At 39.5% G+C, this 19,822-nt stretch overlaps 2 protein-coding genes across 5 annotated transcripts in view; one reads left to right on the forward strand and one right to left on the reverse strand.

Annotated features, from left to right (window-relative positions):
• The window catches only part of LOC111868415, a 60,246-nt gene extending 41,993 nt beyond the window's left edge, over nucleotides 1-18,253 (reverse strand). The window contains exons 1-2 of one of the 2 annotated variants that reach the window (XM_023859025.2): nucleotides 17,882-18,253; nucleotides 14,551-14,932 (exon numbers count right to left, since the gene is read on the reverse strand). The gene's annotated coding sequence lies outside the window, so the exon portion shown is untranslated. Of the gene's footprint in view, nucleotides 1-14,550; nucleotides 15,048-17,881 lie in introns of those variants that run through there. The other variant, XM_033753045.1, reaches the window with a different exon arrangement.
• Nucleotides 1-19,822, forward strand: part of LOC111868414 (filaggrin) — a 113,173-nt gene that overhangs the window by 17,030 nt on the left and 76,321 nt on the right. For 2 of the 3 annotated variants that reach the window (XM_023859021.2, XM_023859024.2), the window contains exon 1: nucleotides 17,546-17,741. The exons of the other annotated variant lie outside the window; for it this stretch is intronic. In XM_023859021.2, coding sequence (XP_023714789.1) covers nucleotides 17,707-17,741 — 35 coding nt within the window. In that variant the 5' untranslated portion in view covers nucleotides 17,546-17,706. Of the gene's footprint in view, nucleotides 1-17,545; nucleotides 17,742-19,822 lie in introns of those variants that run through there. 3 annotated transcript variants of the gene reach the window in all.

Genomic DNA, 19,822 nt, shown 5'->3' on the forward strand with positions numbered 1-19,822 from the left:
TAGCCCCTGAGTAGTTTTTACCTGAGGACGGAGACAGAATCTAGTCTCCAGCCAATCGATAGAGCTAGTCCCTGAGTAGGTTTTACCTGAGGACGGAGACAGGATCCAGTCTCCAGCCAATCGATAGGGCTAGTCCCTGAGTAGTTTTTACCTGAGGACGGAGACAGGATCCAGTCTCCAGCCAATCGATAGGGCTAGTCCCTGAGTAGGTTTTACCTGAGCACGGAGACAGAATCCGGTCTCCGGAACGTTGTGTTTTGAAACGTAAACAGGACGGTGCTATTAGATAAAAACGTGACGATGGGTAATGTCGGCAAACATATTTGTACAGACTGCGTTATGATTATTTAATGTTATTTCATATTACAATCTCATTCTACAGCATTAAAGGCCAATTTAATTAAATGTAAAGTGAAAGCGGGTGACACGCCCCCTTTCATTTATAAATTTTGCGTTAATAAAATATATGTATTTTATAATTCCTGAGGAAGTGATAGAAAACTGCATAATGAGGAGCTTCATAACTTGTACTCTTCTCCAAGTATAATTAGAATGATCAAGTCAAGGAGGATGAGGTGGGCAGGGCATGTAGCTCGAATGGAGGAGAAAAGGAATTCATACGGGATATTGGTGAGAAAGCCAGAAGGAAAGAGACCACTGGGAAGACCAAGGAGTGGGTGGGTGGATAATATAAGAATGGATCTTAGAGAGACAGGATGGGATGGTATTGATTGGATTGATCTGGCTCAGGATAGGGACCAGTGGAAGGCTCTTGTGAACACGGTAATGAACCTTCGGGTTCCATAAAATGCTGGGAAATTCTTGAGTAGCTGCAGATTTGGCTTCTCCTCAAGAAGAGCTCAGCTCCAAGAGTAAGTAAGTACGAGTATAATTCCTGAGCTCGCAGTAATTTATTTATTGGATAGAGAAATTTCTGCAGGAGCCGGGCTTTTAACTGGAGTGCTTTCTTTCAATTGTTTCTGCTTACAAAGGTAACATTTTATTTTTCCATCCATTTTTTCATAACATTTTCTCTTGACGCGCGAGAATATTTTTCTCAGGACATTTACGTTAGAGAAGCATAAAATTTGAATCAATAACTATATTTGTATTTATGAAAGTTCTAAATTCCTTACACTGCCACATACCATCATTAAGTTATTAAATATTTTTTAATTGTTGAAAAATATTATTTTAGGAAAAAATTATAAAGAAATATGTTTACAAGTTTTTTACTATGAAACCAGTCGGCAGATACAGAAAATACATAAATACTTGTATACCAAATTTCAGAATTGTAGAATTTATTTTTATTTACATTAATTATGACAAAATTTTTGGCATGGGGATAACCACCTACGCTAATTTTATGACGTACTTAAAAAATGTTCAAACTATATCCAAGGACTGTAAGTTTCATAGGAAATGTGTGAGCAGACTTTCAATGTGCAAATAGACCACAATTTCTCGTTCATATTACCGAAATTTTAAATTTTTTTAAAAACAGAAATTCAAATTGTTTACATTTCAGGACAATATATTTATCACAGCATTACGTCACAGAGGTTACGTTCACATATCTAACAGAGCGAAGGCAAACTAGCGCAAATATGCTTCAGCGGAAGCTTTCATGGTTTAGGCTGCCTCGTTCTATATTTTGAGCCCTGAGAGTGTATTATCACGCAACGTAAATTACCTCGTTTAAATTTATCGTCATAAGCAAAAAATAATAAAGTGTAATTGTGCCTTTGCGTGAGTTGGACACTCAACCCGGCTGCACGCATTCAGTCGGTAACAGTAGCATGACCTTCTACCTCTACTGCTTGCATAATCATAATTTATTTTAATTAATTAAGGACAGTGTAGGAAAATACCTTTACTACAGCACCAACTCAACTAACTTGATTGAGCAAAGTATTTTCTTGGGGAAACTCACTGTTGCTTTTGTCTTTTATGGAAACCGAAAATTGATGAAGCTGTTCACATGACCTCATCACTATATTCTATCCTGGAGTCAAATAAACCTCTTCCACATCCTACTCTTTAGATACATTTTAATATTATTGTCATTACTTTTTGAGTATGTGACTATAGACGGGGTTGGATTGATGAGCGGATTTATTGCACACTTATAGAACTCGTTGCTAGCTACACACTCTCTTCTCAGTCTGTTACAGTCTTCACTAGCCATTGCTTGGTAACGGATGTTAACAATGGCTATTCCTATGCTTCCGTCCTCAAGTCCGGTACGTAACTCCTGTCATCTGTCAACTCAAACAACTGCGTCCCAGGCTGGCGGCCATTTCACACAAACCTCCTAGTCCTCTCTTCACAGGCTGACTTTAAACTGAACTGCCCTGTTAACTGAACTCACCCACCAACCAGCTACTTCACGTCGCTTCACTCAACTGAACTGCTGACAACACCAACCCGACAACTAACACGTTGTCAAATTCAACAACACATTGCGACTGACGGTCAGTCTGTAAGTCTTGGTAGAGACACCGCTTCCTCACGGGGGGTAACTCATTGTTTCAAACTGTCCTGCTTATAGCATCTCGGCACGGACCGCGTAGATAACACCGTTCCTCTGTTGTTACATTGGTGTCCGTTGCCGCGGAACGTGTTTACCGAACCGCTGTTTAGAAACGGGTGTATGTTTATCGGCCTATTGCATAGTTACTGCTGTTATTTATGAAGTCACTGCTTAGCAACTATTCTGTGTTCCACATATATCTCCCAATTTATGTCTTAAGTCTTCCATGTAGGATCTTCCAGTAAAAATGTCCGACTAATGTTCTATATGCAGCATTTCTCATTAATTATCCAGCTGTCAAGGCATGCAGCTAAGCAAAAACTAGACCATTCGATTCTTTAATCCTTTCGGGCCAAAGGCAGGATGAAGAATCCATTTATCTCTCTTCATTATTATCTGCTCTTTTCTCCTTATCCTGTTTCTTATCATCCTTATTCTCTCCTAGCTTTTCCTCTAACTTATACTCATCATCCTCTGCTTTGCTCTTTATTATCCTTCTCCATCCCCTCCTTCCTTTTCCTCTCATCCCTTTTATTCTTATTATCTTCTCCTCTAATTCCTTCCCCGCCAATTTCCCTCTTCTCTTTGTGCTATTAATGTCTGAGGTGTTTAAGGAACGTACAGATAGTAATTGAGTCTGGAAACTCAAGTCACGTGTCAGTTGCATTCTCTGTTAGCGAAACGTTTGTTACTTAGTAAGTTAGTGAGTGGGTTAATCATCAAGTGAGGCATTGGGCAAGTCAGGAAATCAATTACTGAATCGATTAGTCGGTGAATCATTCAAGAAGTTCGTTAGTTACAATCATAAAGAGGCCTGAAATTAAATATTCATCCATTCGGAATATAGATTTTTAAATTCTTAAATACACGTCGCTTATTTTACAGCAGATAAAAGGTTAGAAATGGGTTATCAGAGAAATATTTGGAAACTCTATTCATCTCTTCTCACTTTATCTTTTATCCGAAAGCTGTAATTTTATTTTTCCTAGTATTTTAACATCATTGACACCAGAGTGGAACAGAGGCGATTTAGTGAAAGTATTCAACTTCAAACGGAAACATTCCCATGGCGACAGTGACATAAATGCAATGAACTGACAGCAATTCTCTCAGTACTTATAATCTGTCACATACGCTGAGCTGTCCACCGCAGAGGTCCGAGTTCAATCCTAGTTCAGGTCATGTGAGATTTCTAGTGAAGAAATTTGCAATGGGGTGGGACTTCTCCTAGTATTTCGGTTTCCCTTAATAATTCTCATTCCACCAACTGTTCCATATTCATTAATCATTCCGTCATGAACGCTACACAGCCTTGATATTGACAGCGTCGTTAAATAACAAACTAATTAAGTAACTAACACAAGAGCTGATGAGTGACAAGCAGTACTGGAACTCTTCTGAAACGCAAAAGTATAACAAGTATGCGACTGTAAGCGTTGTCCTTTCAGATGGTACGCTCTGCCGCCTGGTATGGTTTCATGTCATCTCTTCGTTAATGATCCTAAATGTCTCTTCCCCCTAGATCTGTATGCTATCATCTCTTTTGCTAGTACTGTTCTTCATTCTTCTTAGTTGCTGCTTCCATTTCGGTAAATGTGATGACAAACAAAAAAAGAACAAACAAACTCCGTGGTCTGTAGTCCGCAAGCGAACTATACCGACCGAGTGATCGCCGCTTGTCGGCGAAGTTAGTGCCAACATTTGCGGATAGAGGGTGTCTCATAGTCAGCGCAATGGATAACCACGGCCGTGAATCTCGGGTTCTTAGACCGGAGTAAATGTGATGACAGGATTCTTAATTTGTCTAAAATAATTTTATTTAATTAATTTAATACTGCGTATCCTACAGTTCCTATTGCAAAATTCATTTCCATGCCCATAATCTCTTTTCATTCCATTTTATAACCGTATATGTTTTACTTACACACACATAGACTTCTGTCTAAAGTATCAAATTTATTTTCCATTTACTCCTATTTGCTATTTGTTTCGGCTGTACCCGGCCATCATCAGCCAAGCGTTTAACTTGCTAAAACGGTTACACTCTATTTTCCACTGTATTTAAAATAAATTAGTGTCAAATAAAAATATATCAATATTGTCCCATTTTCGTCATCCGTTAACAAAATATACAGTACGTGCAAAAAAATTAAATACTGAAATGAAAAGACGTCTTGTTGATACCACTGTCTATTCATGTGAAGACATTTGCACGAAAAAAACCTTCTCAAATCCTGAAGAAATGGTCCTATCACCATGTCCCTGTAGCGTTCTTGGGTGACGGTAAGAGCATTGCCTTCCTCATCCTCAGTGAAATAGGGGCCTAATATACCGTGTGCTGAGACGGCACACCATAGCGTCACACGTATACTATGTAGCGGTTTCTGGACGATAACATCTGGCCGCTCAAAACCAAGGAAGCGAGTTGTCTGGCGACCACTTCCGTATGAGCTGAAATAATACTCAACTATGTATACTTTGTCCTCCGTCGAGAGACCCAGTTCCAACAACTGCACAATACAACTTCCTTTTCACTACTGGGAACACGTGCGGCTGGAGCTATTCGCCGTCGACAAACGGACATGCGCGTTCGAGATGCGCGAGTTTCGTTACTGCATTTTTGTCGCATACTGTACTTGTTTGAGCGCATTATTCGTCGTTATGTTTTCTCGCGGTGTTGCTCTCCTGCAGCGTCGGTGTTTTGTGTGTTGTTTAGTGTATTTTTAAGCATATAGTTGTATTGTTGTTATGCGCTCCACTGGTTTTATATTTCCGCTGTGCTGGATTAGTTGGGTGTGTGTAATGCGCTTAAACAAATATCTTTTATGAGCGAGCGACGAGGAATGGAACGATATTCACATGTTTTAATTTGTAACTAATTCATTTTAAATACGGTGGAAATTACAGTGTAACGGTTTTGGCAAGATAAACAGTTGGCTGATGAAGGTCGGGTAAGGCCGAATCGCGTTGCAAAGAGGAGAAATAAACGGAGAATAAATTTGCATTTGAGGCGGAAGTGATAGGTTAGTGCAACAGGATGCCGAAATGCAATAGTGTGGTTTATACTTCAGATGCAATTAGAATGCTCAAACCAAGGAGGATGAGATGCGAAAGGCATGTAGCATGCATTGAGGAAGAAGAGGAATGGTGGAAGAACCAGAAGGAAAGATACCACTAGGATGCTCTAGACGTAGGTGGGAGGATAATATAACAAGAATATCTGGGAAGAACTAATCGCTTCATTTTTGATACGACACGCACCATACAGAGAACGACGTGTTCAACAATTCTTTTTCTTTTGCTTATGAATTCGTTTCTGCAGAAACGTGTTTACCGAGCTGTTGTCTAACAGTGATGGGGATTAGATACACAGACACAGAGCAAGGTGATTGCATAAGCCTACTTTTATAAAGTAGGCTTATGAGATCTCCTTCCTGTCTGTGTGTCTGTGTGTCCTTCCCTATCAATTTCTGAATGCCTGAACCAATCTTTATTAAACTTGGTAAATAATAGGAGGTTCGAGAAAATTGCACAACGAGGAGGTTCATTACTTGCACTTCTCGCCATATAAAATTAGAATCATCAAGTCAAGTATGATGGGGTGGGCAGGACATATAGCACGCATGGGAGAGGAAAGTATTGCATGCAGGGTTTCGGTAGTAAAAAAAGCAGGAAAGAGACTAATAAGATCTAGATATAGGTGAGAGTAGGATATTAAAATGGATCTTGGAGAAGTAGTATGGGCGATATGGACTGCATTCATCTGACCCAGGATAGAAACCATTAGTAGACTTACGAACACTTTAATGAACTTTCAGGTTCCACGAAACATTGGAAGAGTCTTGAATGGCTGAGAAAATGATGGAGTTAGGTAGTTCTTAGTTAGTGGAGAAAACAAGACTAATCAGATCGCCTGGCATGACAGACTTATCGACTTCTATTCGAGAAGTACTCGTACATGGTTCGAGATTCGACTGAACCAGGTTAGCACTTCAGTATAGGCAAGGGCCGCTTGCATCCCAGTGTGTTTCAATTTACCGTGCATGATTGTCCCCTCATCTCTTCAGATCACATGTGACTCCCTCACCCGACATATTATCTCTAAGTACGGTTGTCGAACGTCATTTAGAGGAAGAAGCAAATTCTTTATTCATCAGAATATGTTCCCGAAGTGTTATTACGTACAAGAAAACATAAGGAAACGATTAATTTGCTATGAACTAACATTTTATGGTTCTGTTAGTTACCGTTTACACCATCAGCATTAACATACTAAAACTTTGTATTCTGCACCCAGGGTGCCTTTATATCTATTGTATAATTCTCACAATAAACAGCGTTAACCTGTTGGGCGTTGTAGCAGAGACGTAATGTGTTTCCTGTGAGGTACGGACTGAATTCTTATATATAAAGTCTCTGCATTCTGCCCACACAGTGTATTTGTGTGTTTCATATGGTTCTCACAATAAACAGGGACTGTTTCCCCAAACAGCATTAACCTGTTGGGCTTTGTAGCAGAGACGTAATTTGTTTCCTGGGAGGTACGGAAAGAATTTTTATATATTATTTAGAAAAGTAAAGCTGCTTTCTCCTTCTCTGGCAATAGGATCCGAAGTTTTATCTCTTCTAATACCAAAACCTGCCCTTAGACACGAACTACAGTTAAAGCCAAAGTTAACCAAAGTTGGCTTGCGTTTTCGCGGAACTTTATTTTTGCTAGTTGAACAACAAACTTTCCAGCATTGAAACCATCCTAATTTACATACACAGGTCCATATGACAGCGCCAGACGCTGTCACTAAAGGAAATATCTTTTCACATTCCGAAAGTAATTTAATTCTTCTATAAAAAAGAACACTTGTGGTCACCGTTACAATGTTTCTAATTTCCCTTGCACACGAAAGCCGGTGTGGCTGAAATTGTGTTAACATCTGTACACGACTGAATAGCGGATATATGGTAGGATGAGAGCGAGGAACTGGACAGTGCTTACGATGGTTCCCGATATATATATATATATGCTGTTATTAAAATAGTAATTTCTTCCAAATACATACACTACCGCATTATACAAAGTACGTGTAATTTATAGAATCCTAAATTGTATGTTCGAGACTTTTCCTTTCCGGTTTATACTTATAAAACAGTGAAATTTCTAGTAGACAACTGAACGTTCCGCGCATAAGTGATCTTTTATAGGTGTGGTCTCTGAACAGTTGGTGGGTGAGTAAAAATTAAGATAATATAGTACGTTAAGAACCGTATTATATTGTAACGTGCACCTGGCGCAACATGTCACAATATATACACGTATATATATTAAGTAAAAAGTGTATTGAACCAATTTATTACATTTAATGTTACTTAATATGAATATAAGACAGAGTAGGTAAATTCAGTCAATTGTTAATAGATAAACAAATACGTAAATAAGTATATATGTACTATATACATTACACTACTGGTCTGGTGGCTTTAAAAACGCGAGGAGCGGAGGGGTGGTCTCAGATATGTATTCTGCACTGTTAGTCATGACAATGTTGAGCCCAGATGGGGCGATAGGACTCCCGTTGTGAGATGGTCTCTTTAGAAATTGTTTGGTAAAAACTGGGCATAGGCACTGGTCGGGGATAAGAGTGGTCTCTGAACAAGGGGTTGCATTACCTAAAATGAACTAAAACCCAATCCGTGGCACATAAATATGGCCTTTTTAAAGCGTTGCCTTTGAATAGAAGTGGTCTTTTGAAAAAGTTTCACTGAACTTCTAAACTTACTTCATTATTTATGTCCCATTTAAGGATGTCGCCACTATTGGAGACTGTGTGGCATACGGTAGGTTGATTAATGTATAATAAATTGAAAAGAAAAGGGAAGAAAGCGTCACGGCCTAATCTGATGTAATAACCCAAAATTTGTCAAAATGAACTGAGGAAATTTATGTAATATCTCAGTAATGATAATCGGTTTCCCGTTCGAGGCTCGAATCGAATCCCTTTCGAATGCTTGTCAGAAGGGTTACCACCTTACCCAACCATGAGCTCCTTAATTTCTCTCAGTATTAAAATCGATATGAAGTGATCAAAAAGAAGACGTGGCAATTCTCATATAATTCAATCATCTATTCGTGTTTTAGTGCGCAAGCGAACTATACCGACCGAGCGACCGCCGCTTGTCGGTGAAGTTGAGTACCAGACGGCGTTGCGTGGTCAGCGCAACGAATCCCCACGGCCGCTAATTTCGGTTTTCTAGACCGGAGCCGCTATTTCCTTGAAATAACTCCTCAATTATCATCACGAGGCTGAGTGGACCCCGTTCCAGACTTACTGCTTCTCAGGAAAAATCTGGTAGCGCCAGGAATCGAACCCGGATCTCTGGATTTATAGCCAGGAACGCTGACCACTAGATTACAGATGCGGTCAATTGAACAATCTACATCAACTAAACGTGCTCTAAGTTATAATCAGAAGTTTAGTTGGACCCTTAAACCAGACTGAAGAGGAATAAAGCTTACACGTTTTCTATACAATAAAATACTAACAGAAATGCGACATTTCAGTTTTCATTAGAGTCTCTCAGAGGACTCAAGCTGTATACTTGCAATTCATTTGCACTTTTAATTTAAATTACTCTCAAAATGCATTAAAATAAACGAAATGTATACGTTACATTGGGAATACTCGTAGGTTAGCATGCACGTTGTACGTCATACGTTATCACCAGAATCTCTTCTAAACCATATACGTTAAAAATCCATTTATAAATTAATGACAACAGTTCTGAAATCAAAACAGCACGACAAAATTTAGTGTACGTCTGGCATACCGGGTATGAACATCAGTCCAGTAGTGTGGGCCTTACATAGACGTGAACCAGTACTAGATTAGACATGTCAGCCAAACGGTACGCCTGACTCAGAAATGTTTAGACTACACGCGAGACAAAGAGTTGTCGCCCAGCACGGCGTGCAGAGCGCACCAGAAGCTGAAGAAAAAGCCCGTAAGGCCATTACCACGTTGACAAGAGTCAGCCTCGTGACCTTATCTGTGGAGGTTAATTCCCCTGTTCATGTAGTTATAATTCTTAGTCTCCAAGAAACTCAGAAATGTATCAAACCACCCAAACCCGACTATTCCTACAGAGTATGTGTATAAACTGTAGTCTATTTCATTAACCGATCACAGTGGCCGCGCGGTCTAAAGCATGAACCGTCTTCGTCTTTTTGAACCCTGGGATCGTGGGTTCCAATCCCACTCAAGTCATGGATGCCTGTGTATGCGTTTATTCTGTGTTTGTGTTGTTTTGTGTGTAGGTAGCGGCATTGCGAAGGTCTGAACCCCCATCCAAGGAGTCCTACCGACTGTATATAAATCAAGAAACTGAAAAAGCGGCTAAGGCCCAAGAAAGGGCTGTACAGTCCTTTGTAGATAGTATATTGCATTAAAATATACTATTTTTATTTCGGACATATTTCGTATAGTTACATGGACTTAGGTTGGAGGATAATTTTAAAACGGAATTTAGAGATCTATCTAAAACCATCAACAATAAATCTAAACCAATTCTATATGCAGATGACACTAGTATAATATTTAAGAACTCTAAATTTGAAAACTTTAAAAATGACATAAATATTGTATTTGAAGCCTTAAACAGATGGTTCGAAGCCAATTTACTCTCATTAAATTTTGATAAAACCCATTACATATCATTCACAACTAAAAACAACAACAACATTGATCTGGACATCAGTTATGCCAACAAATTAATCTGTAAAAATTCCTTGGAATACATGTAGACAGTACACTGTCTTGGAAAACTGTCTTGGAAAATACATATTGAACAAATTATACCTAAATTAAATGCAGCTTGCTATGCGATGAGATCAATTAAGCCTTTTATGTCACAGGAAACATTGAAGATGGTTTACCATGCCTACTTTCATTCTATTATGAACTATGGATTAATATTTTGGGGGAACTCTTCACATAGTGTAATAATTTTTAAAATACAAAAGAATATAATTAGAATCATTACAGGATGTAGAAGTAGAGATTCATGTAGAGAATTATTTAAGAAATTAAAAATTCTACCTCTTCAATCGCAATACATATTATCGCTTCTCTTATTTGTTGTTTACAACAAAGATAAATTCAAATTAAATTCTGATGTCTATAACATGAATACTAGACAAAAATATAACTTCCACCTACCCTCATCAACTTTATCAGTATATCAAAAAGGAGTCTACTTTACTGGCATAAAAGTGTTCAACAATCTGCCACAAAGTATTAAAAACTTGGGCAATGATACTAAAAAGTTTAAATCAGAGTTAAAGAATTATCTACATGCTCATTCCTTCTACTCTTTAGATGAATACTTCAATGTAAATAGAGAATGATGTAAAATTAAGTTATATTAATTTTTAAGCTAAAATTGCCTGTACTTATGTATGTAACCTTTTGACTTGTTCTGTATCCAAAGGTACTAACCTGCTTAGGATTTATAGAATATAAATAAATTCAATTCAATTCAATTCAATTCAGAGAGATAAGAGAGAACGGTATGGACTGGATGGATCTGGTTCAGGATAGGGACCAGCGGAGGGCTCTTGTGAACACGGTAATGAACCTTTGTTTCATAAAATGATGGAACATTCTTGGGTAGCTGAGTGACTCCATGAAGTTACTTAAGTTTTCAACATGATTTTTATTCAGTGATATAAGTCGGAAAAGTGTTGAACCAATGCACTGCAAAGCCTCTAATCTTCATTGTCTGTACCAACTGAACAACTTAAAACACTGTGCTTGCTGCAGGGTCTCTGACGTTTACCGGGTATGTCAAAAGTGAAGCTGATTATATAATAAATTAAAGTTAATCCACGAATATTATAATGTATTTAGAAACATGTGCACTTAAGTCTGGAACAGACGGTCTCGGTGTTATATAAGATTTCTGTATGTAAGAGCAAAACGCGGAATAATTCTACCCTCTCCTTTTAGTAACCTGCGAAGAGAATGTGTAAAAAAATGTGGGGTGGAGGGTAAAGCTGTCCCTGTATCAGGTATTGGCGCCAAGCCTCTCGAAACTCACGACCATAGATTTTCCATTTGCAACTGAACCTTTGCGGTCATAGTCCTCACGTAACAGTCTCTCTAACGAGAGGATGGGGTTGTTTCTTATGAATAGGCTTTGCCTTTTTCAAGTGTATTTACCGCACATATAGCCTGTTTTTTAAGATTCTTCTTTCTGCACTGTATTAAAGTTCTCTGTCAGTCTAGACTTTGGAAAGTAGATCATGCTTATCTCACGTATCTAACTCTACAACGGCAGCTTAGTCACTTGGGCGGCCGCAAGCTTGACAACCGCCAAGTTTAAACCTCTTATATTTTCTGTCTGTTCTCGGCTTGTTTTATGCTGCTAACATGTTCATTCTCATGATTCTGCATGATTCTGCTCGTTGCCTGCACAATTTAGTCTTATAATCGTATACACACGAAAGGTTGAAAGCCATATGCAAATCACGAACCGGAGTGCACCTTGGGAAATTTCCAGCGGTGCGGAGAACCTTCTTTTGCAGGCGCTGCCTTTTTAAGAGCTAGGTGTCTGCCGCTAATTCCCAGACGGGGCAAGCATAAGTCATTACTGATCTGATCAGTGTCTTATGGAGGGTTAGTTTAATGTTTGCGCTTAAACGCTCACTTTTGGATAGGGAGTAGATTCTAATAAATGCTCTGAAGGCCTTGGCTTCAGTCATTTCTATGTGCATTCATCACCATGAAAACCTCAACTTATACAGCTCTTACGTACATTACCGTGTTCACGGCTACTGTCGACTGAACCTGGATAGCTCAGACGATATAGTGATTATGATACGAGCTGAACGACTTAAGAATCGGGGTTCCAGTCCTTGTAGGAATAACGTCCAGACAGGTTCTGGGGTCCACTCAGCCTCCCATAGAATGGGCACCGAGGACAAATTTCCACGGAGTAAAGTGATGGGGGCGTGAAGCTGACCACTCACCCTCATCTAATGCGGAAATTAAGAATGTTGGAGCTATACCTCAATTCCCCCATACGTCTACATGACATAATACTAAATTAGTAAAGCCCAGGGATAAGTTTATCTTACCTTCACGGTTCTCATAGGCATCTGCCACTGGGACTTATCCCGAATCACCTGAATGTAACACATTCTCATTTTTTTGTCCAATTTGATCGTTTAAGTCTCCGAAACGCAATAGACATGTTAATTACATGGCTATCTGTATGTCGGAAACTGTCTCGTGGGATAGAGATTCTACAATTGTGTCATTTCTTACTAGTTCACCTCTTATTACAAGGTTGAATCGGTTAAGTGCGTCTCTTGAACATCTCTTGAAACTGCAAATATCGCCTCCATATGTTGCACACCATTTTTATTAACGTGGCTCAGGAGACCGTGTCATGCCGTTATAATCATACGTAGTCTATGGAGCAGATCGCACTCCCTAATTTTAGTTGACCGAATCATACTATGCTGGACATTACCATCTTCCAGTTTGAGGATTTATGTACGTATAATCATGACATCCGAAGTGAACGGAGAAGTTCATGGAGGTAGGCCTAGGCCCACTGGAGCTGTAGTACCAAGGAAAAAAATAATCACGATATAATCCCAGAATACAGTATCATAACTAACGTGTCTGGTGTTTAGAATATGTCATTATGAAAATACATTCTGTGCTCATGTATCTAATTTCTCTCATTTGACATTAATCGCCATAAATACGTTGATTTTAAACCAAACAGTAAATAAATATGATTGCGTTTGTAAAGGATAGGCCGTTGTGACATAAACCACGGTTTGTGACACAATGGGGGACCTTATCTTGTTCGTCTCCAATTTGCTGTCTTATTGCAAATCCCGCTCTGTAATGCCGACACAGCTCTCCAACGAAGAGATTGTAGAAATGGTTCATTTCTTTTTTTCTTCCTTGGCACTACAGCCCCAGTGGGCCTAGGCCTGCCTCCATGAACATCTCCGTTCACTTCGGTTTTTCTAGATCTTACACATTCGGTAGGACTACTTGGGCGAGTGATCAGCTCGTCACAAGGCCTCTACCTGTAGACAAACACAGAAAAACGCACACAAACATCCATGCCCTGAGTAGGATTCGAACCCACGATCTCGGCTTCCGAGCGAGCGAAGACAGTGCATGCCTTAGTCCGTTCGGCTACCGTGACCAGCTCATTTCTTATTAGCTTCTAATATAAAAATTAATTCTTAAATACTCGTAAATACGTATAAGATAATTCTGATTTCATAATATATTTAACTTTACCGTTTGCATAATATGCAAATATCACATGGCTACATTTAATTGATACGAAATACGCAGACAGGACTTCCATTTCGTGACCACGTTACTAGTGCTGCTTTACACTCAGACTTATCTGTCATTTACCAGTATGCTGGCAGCCGAAAGTTTTATTTGATGCAAATTGTCACGCAGCCCCCCCCCCAACTCCTAATATTACAATGCCAAAGATAAAATATGTACTTAGAGACATCTATTGGCGCACATGCAAACTGTCAGGCAATGGCTGAACAATCGATCATGCACACCTATGTAAATTACACAATTTCACATTGAGACCCCATAACAAACGAGGTAGTAATTTAATAGCCAGTTCTCCTGAAACAATTATTTATATAAACATGAACCATCGAAATCCTCAGTGTTGTCGTATATGTATGTACATTGTCATGACATTATCCTGTACAGGTGGTCTTTATTTATATGCCAGGTGGAAATAACGTTAGGGGATGTGGTCCATATGGGTTTAACCTGTACGCCAGTTATTACAGTTTCTGTATCATGGTAAGGGCGATATGATACCTTCAGGTTAAATGAAAGATGTCATATTCTAAGAAGTATTTCAAAGCTAAATGAAAGAAACGTATTTTCTGACATTAAAACCTGTTTCTGGTGAGAAAAATACAGCATGCAGAAAAGCAACATAATTATTAATACCTTTGCACCCACTGCGATGCAAGCAAATCGGTTTCTTTCTTCCCGCAAACACCGCAGATATAAATATATTTGTACTGAGATGTTAACCAATCAGTAAAATCGTAATGGCAGGTGAAATACGGGGGGGCTAGCTGCAGGAAATAATTGTCAAAATAAATTCACAGAGAAGGAGGAAACAAAGGTTTCACTACCGAAGAAGAGAGTAAATGGAAATTATTTTTTTTGTGGGGGGGCTTTAAATCAGTTTGTTATTAGGCAGCAGCCCCCCCTTCTGAGCAGAATCGGCAGTACAGCAACACCACTATTGCACCAAACACCACCACCACTATTACACAACACCAACACCAGCGACGAGCGCTACGAATATACGTCCCACTTCCCCCTAAAAATGAGAAATAGATTTCTGTTATTGTTTTGTTAAACACTCTTGTTACTTTTCTTCAAAGGGAGGGGGAAGTTTAAAGTATATACGACGGCCAAGACGTCGTTTCTTGAACTGTCTCTTCCCCTAGACTGCAGCAACCCGCCTAGGTCGGCATTGCAGCAACCAAGAGTGGGGGGATGGAAAAGAGAACTCAATAACACCCCTGTCCTACCCCCGCCTTTTCTACCCAACCAATTCCCCCCCGCACCCTTCCATTGTAGAGCTAATATGCGATACTTTTGCCATCTGTTGAGTAGCGTATCAACTTCATTCACCCTTATTCAGTGCATAAGGCTTTAAGAGTAGACTCAAATCATATGAACTAGTACAGGCATGTCAAACTCAACTTGTACCGAGGGCCACCTCAGCCCTATAAATAGTAGTCCAGGACCGCACTTCAAAATAGAAATATATATTAGATTTTGATACAAGGAAATTTAATTCTATTTATTATTTAGGAATAATTTCAATATAATTACCCAAAGTCACATATCTTACAGTTTTAAAAAGCAAGAGAATGACATTTTTGACAAGTATCAAACAACTTTTCAATATGTAAAAAGAGAGATTACACAAAAAAATTATGTTAGAAATAACAAAACATTGAATTTCCTGCAGCCTGCTAATTTATGTCTGCGTGAGACTTCTTGTCTTCTGGTCTGTTCGAAAATTGTCTTTACAAAAAAATATTTCTACTAAAATTTTAATATTGATTTTAATATCAATTAGCTCTAAAAGTTGAGGGGCCGCACTTTGTGGCTATGGGGGCCGCATGTTTGACACGGCTGAACTAGTACATACACAGAGGTTTCACGATTACTTGCACATCACGAGTGCAGCCACCAATTTTCTTTCCGGGGGACGGACAGCAAATATACTTACAAACTTGCATTTAAGCCGTTTAAGGATACTTCTGCAGATCTACCTAGAATTACGAGTCCTGTATTAAAGCATGGATGACGGTAAAGGTAAAAAGGTAAAGTTGTCCCTGTGCTTAACTAATTAAGCATTATATCACGAAGGCGTATGGGGGAGTGGCTGTATAAATCCACATTTTCATGACCTAGGCACTAGCCGGAGGTGAGTGGTCAGCTTCACGCCCCTGGCGTTTTACGCCCGGGTGAAGTGCCCCCAGTACCCACTGGATAGGAGGTTGGGTGGGCCCCAGAGCCGGTCTGGACGGCTTGGAAAAGAGAAAATTCTTGACCATACAGGGACTCGAAATCCGACCCCTCGGTCGTCCAGCCCGTAGCCAGTCGCTATAACGGCTACGCTATCCCGGCTCCTAAAACATGGAAGCATGGATGGCGGCACATTAAAAACATAATTTTAATTTTTGGTATTCGATATACTTCCTTATTTCTTCAGTTCTGTTTTTTTCAAGCTTTCTCATGTGGGGGGACAGGTGTTTGGCTTGAGATTTCGGGAGGACCTAAGACACGATAAAGATGATGCCCCTGTTTTTCTGTTTAAAGGAGAAGAGTGAAATATATGTTCAAGCAATGGCGGATTTGAGGTTCACGGGGTCATACGCGGAAGGACAATTTGGAGTCCTATATGGTGCAGCTGAAATAATTTTCACAATTATGAAAACATTGAAACCATCACTGAAAAATATTATTATTATAGGGAACCATGATATGTATGCAATGGCAGTCTTGTAGTGCACTCAAATTTCACCTGTTAGTTCACGACATGTTTCGGCAAACATAGTGACATCCTCAGGTGCTTTATTTACGCTAAGCTATTGCATTGTTTGCCATCATATGTCTTTGTAAAATTATTTTAAAAAGTATTTAAAAAGTACATTATTCGTCAAGTATAATAAATTTTATACAGTAAAACTGAAGATTATTCATCTTATGTGTCCTAATTCAAACTCGCGTATAGTTGATTACAACACTCGCAGCCAAAAAGGGAGCACACATCAGAAGACATGGTATACACAGAATATAAGAAATTGGACTCCCATAGTGGAAGAACCATACAATACGCGATTTTGAATTAGGACACATAAGATGAATAATCTTAACAAGTTTTAGTATATAAAATTTATTATACTTGACGAATAATGTACTTTTTAAATAATTTTACAAAGACATATGATGGCAAACAATGCAATAGCTTAGCGTAAATAAAGCATCTGAGGATGTCACTATGTTGCCGAAACATGTCGTGAAGTAACAGGTGAAATTGAGTGCACTACAAGACTGCCATTGCATACATATCATGGATGAAAATCAGTGCAACAGGACGCTAAAATACAACTTTATAGGGAACTACAAAAATCTTTAAAACAAGCAGCTCTCACTCAAATGGAACAATAATAAACAGAAAATGTTGCCTTGAGCGAGACTTACTGATTCAGTTATGACTTCATCCCATTCTTTAAACTCAAAATATGTTCATCATCGAAGGACACAAGAAACTTCAGGACTTCCTTGAATTAATTTTACACTGCTTTTCAAAAGTCTAAATTACACCGTCATAATTTACAGTTTATAACAATAGCAACAATATACATACAGATTTTTATTTGTTCTAGATATCCTACGGAGTCGGGATGGCTCAGTCGATATAGCGACGGACTATGAATTAGACGGCCGGGGTTCGATTTACTGCAGAGGCAATACTTTTTCTTCTCCATGGCATCTAGACCAGTTCTGCAGTCCACCCTAACTCTTCTCCACTGGAACCGAAGACAATTTTCTCGAAAGTAAATCGGCCAGTGCATGAAGCTGACCACTCACCTCCATCTAGTGCCGAGGTCAACCTATATCTCCGTTTTCCTATATTTCTTCATCACATAGTGCATAATTAATTAATTGACTAATCAAGCATAGGGACGACTTTACCTTTTTACCTAGTTATTATAGATATGTCAATTGTATCACATAAAATAATTACCAGCTGGAGAAAAATGCACGCACTGCATTATTTAGGGCTTGCTTGTATTTAACAATGCTGACGGCAACGTAAGCAAGGATACGGGTTCTTCTTCCCGAAAGTGCAGCCGCACATGTAACGGGCGCATCCCTAGCACTGTCATAAACTCTGACCCATATCCAGTAATTAAATAATCCTGACCTAGAAGAAAAAAAGAAGCGAGTTCACTATTCTTGAAACATACCGCCGAAAACAGCAGATCACTCAAGCCGCCAACAGTCACGCCGAAATCCGTAACAATACGATGAGGGTAGTTTCATTAAACATAACAATTGTAACAATGTTCCAAAATTGCCTAATCTTAAGACATCTTGACTACATGGCTAATGCTATCCGAACTGTTTTTATGGAATTTACAAGGTAAATAATTATATAAAGAATTCCATTATCTGGTAATGAGGAGCTTCATAACTTGTACTCTTCTCCAAGCATAATTAGAACGAGAAAGTCAAGCAGGATGAGATGGGCAGAGCATGTAGCACGAATGGGGGATAGGAGGAACGCATATAGGATATTGGTGGGAAAGCCGGAAGAAAGGAGGCCACTGGGAAGGCCAAGGCATAGGTGGGTGGACAATATTAAAATGAATCTTAGAGAGATAGGATGGGATAGATTGGATTGACCTGGCTCAGGATAGGGACCAGTTGAAGGCTCTTGTGAACACGGTAACGAAAATTCGGGTCCCATAGAATGCTAGGAAGTTCTTGAGTATCTGTACAATTGGCAGCTTGTCAAGAAGGGCTCAGCTCCACGAGTGGCCGAAATTTCATCTTTTCATCATTCCATCAGTTGATAATTCATTAATGGAGTATTCTCATAAGTTTTACGCGTACCACTTTCACTGCTTCTCCAACCACCTCTGTGCATGTCACCTAGTTTGGGAACTATTTCATTAAGCGATAACAAATGGTAAACGTTCTAAGTTCACAGAACAATTTCGGGGCCCTTCGGAAGACAGTCGCTTGGTCCGATTACCGGTTAATCCGCTTCTGTGTTCAAGTAAGCGAAAGTACACAAATATGTAGAAACAATTAGTTGCTTGGCAAGGCACTTGGTAGCATCTTCAAGACCACGCCGGTTCTCAGTTTCTCTTCGACTGAAGCGGTTTCTGTGTGCTGTTACCACTGCTCCAATTTGCCGAATTGCAGTCAACCTTTCGTTAACTTCCTAATTTTACAGGTTTATTTTTTGTTTACTTCGAGGTAATTTTTCCCCGGTGTTTGGAAGCCCGTCACATTGAACTCTGTACTGCTGGCTTGCACTCCGCCCTACCCGCGCCCATTATTCGTACATATACTTATTTTGTAAGTAATATGTATGTAAACGAGAAAAAAATTCTCGTTTTGAAACCTCCTATATTATACCATATACTTAATTTCTCTTTACGAAATCACCGTGGGCCTAACTATGACATTAGATTATATATATTTCCCCTCCCCCTTGGCACTACAGCCCCAGTGGGCCTAGGCCTACCTCCATGAACTTCCCCGTTCACTTCGGTTTTTCTAAATCTTACACATTCGGTAGGACTCCTTGGGCGGGTGATCAGCTCGTCGCAAGGCCTCTACGTGTAGACAAACACAGAAAAACGCACACAAACATCCATGCCCTCAGTGGCATTGGAACCCACGATCTCGGCTTCCGAGCGAGCGAGGACAGTGCATGCCTTAGACCGCTCGGCTACCGTGACCGGCAGATTATAATTATCAATTAAAGTCTTCACCAATTATTACTAAAAGTAAATTTATCCTTGGGCTTAATTAAATACCAAACCATGAACACATATGGGGGAGTGGAGGTATAGATCCACCATTCTTTACCTCGGCACTAGATAGAGGTTAGCGGTCAGATTAACGCACCGACCTCTTTACCCCCAGGGAAAGAGCCCCCGGTACCCATTGG

This window comes from Cryptotermes secundus, unplaced genomic scaffold (assembly GCF_002891405.2).
Source record: "Cryptotermes secundus unplaced genomic scaffold, Csec_1.0 scaffold106, whole genome shotgun sequence".
Lineage (NCBI taxonomy): Eukaryota > Metazoa > Arthropoda > Insecta > Blattodea > Kalotermitidae > Cryptotermes > Cryptotermes secundus.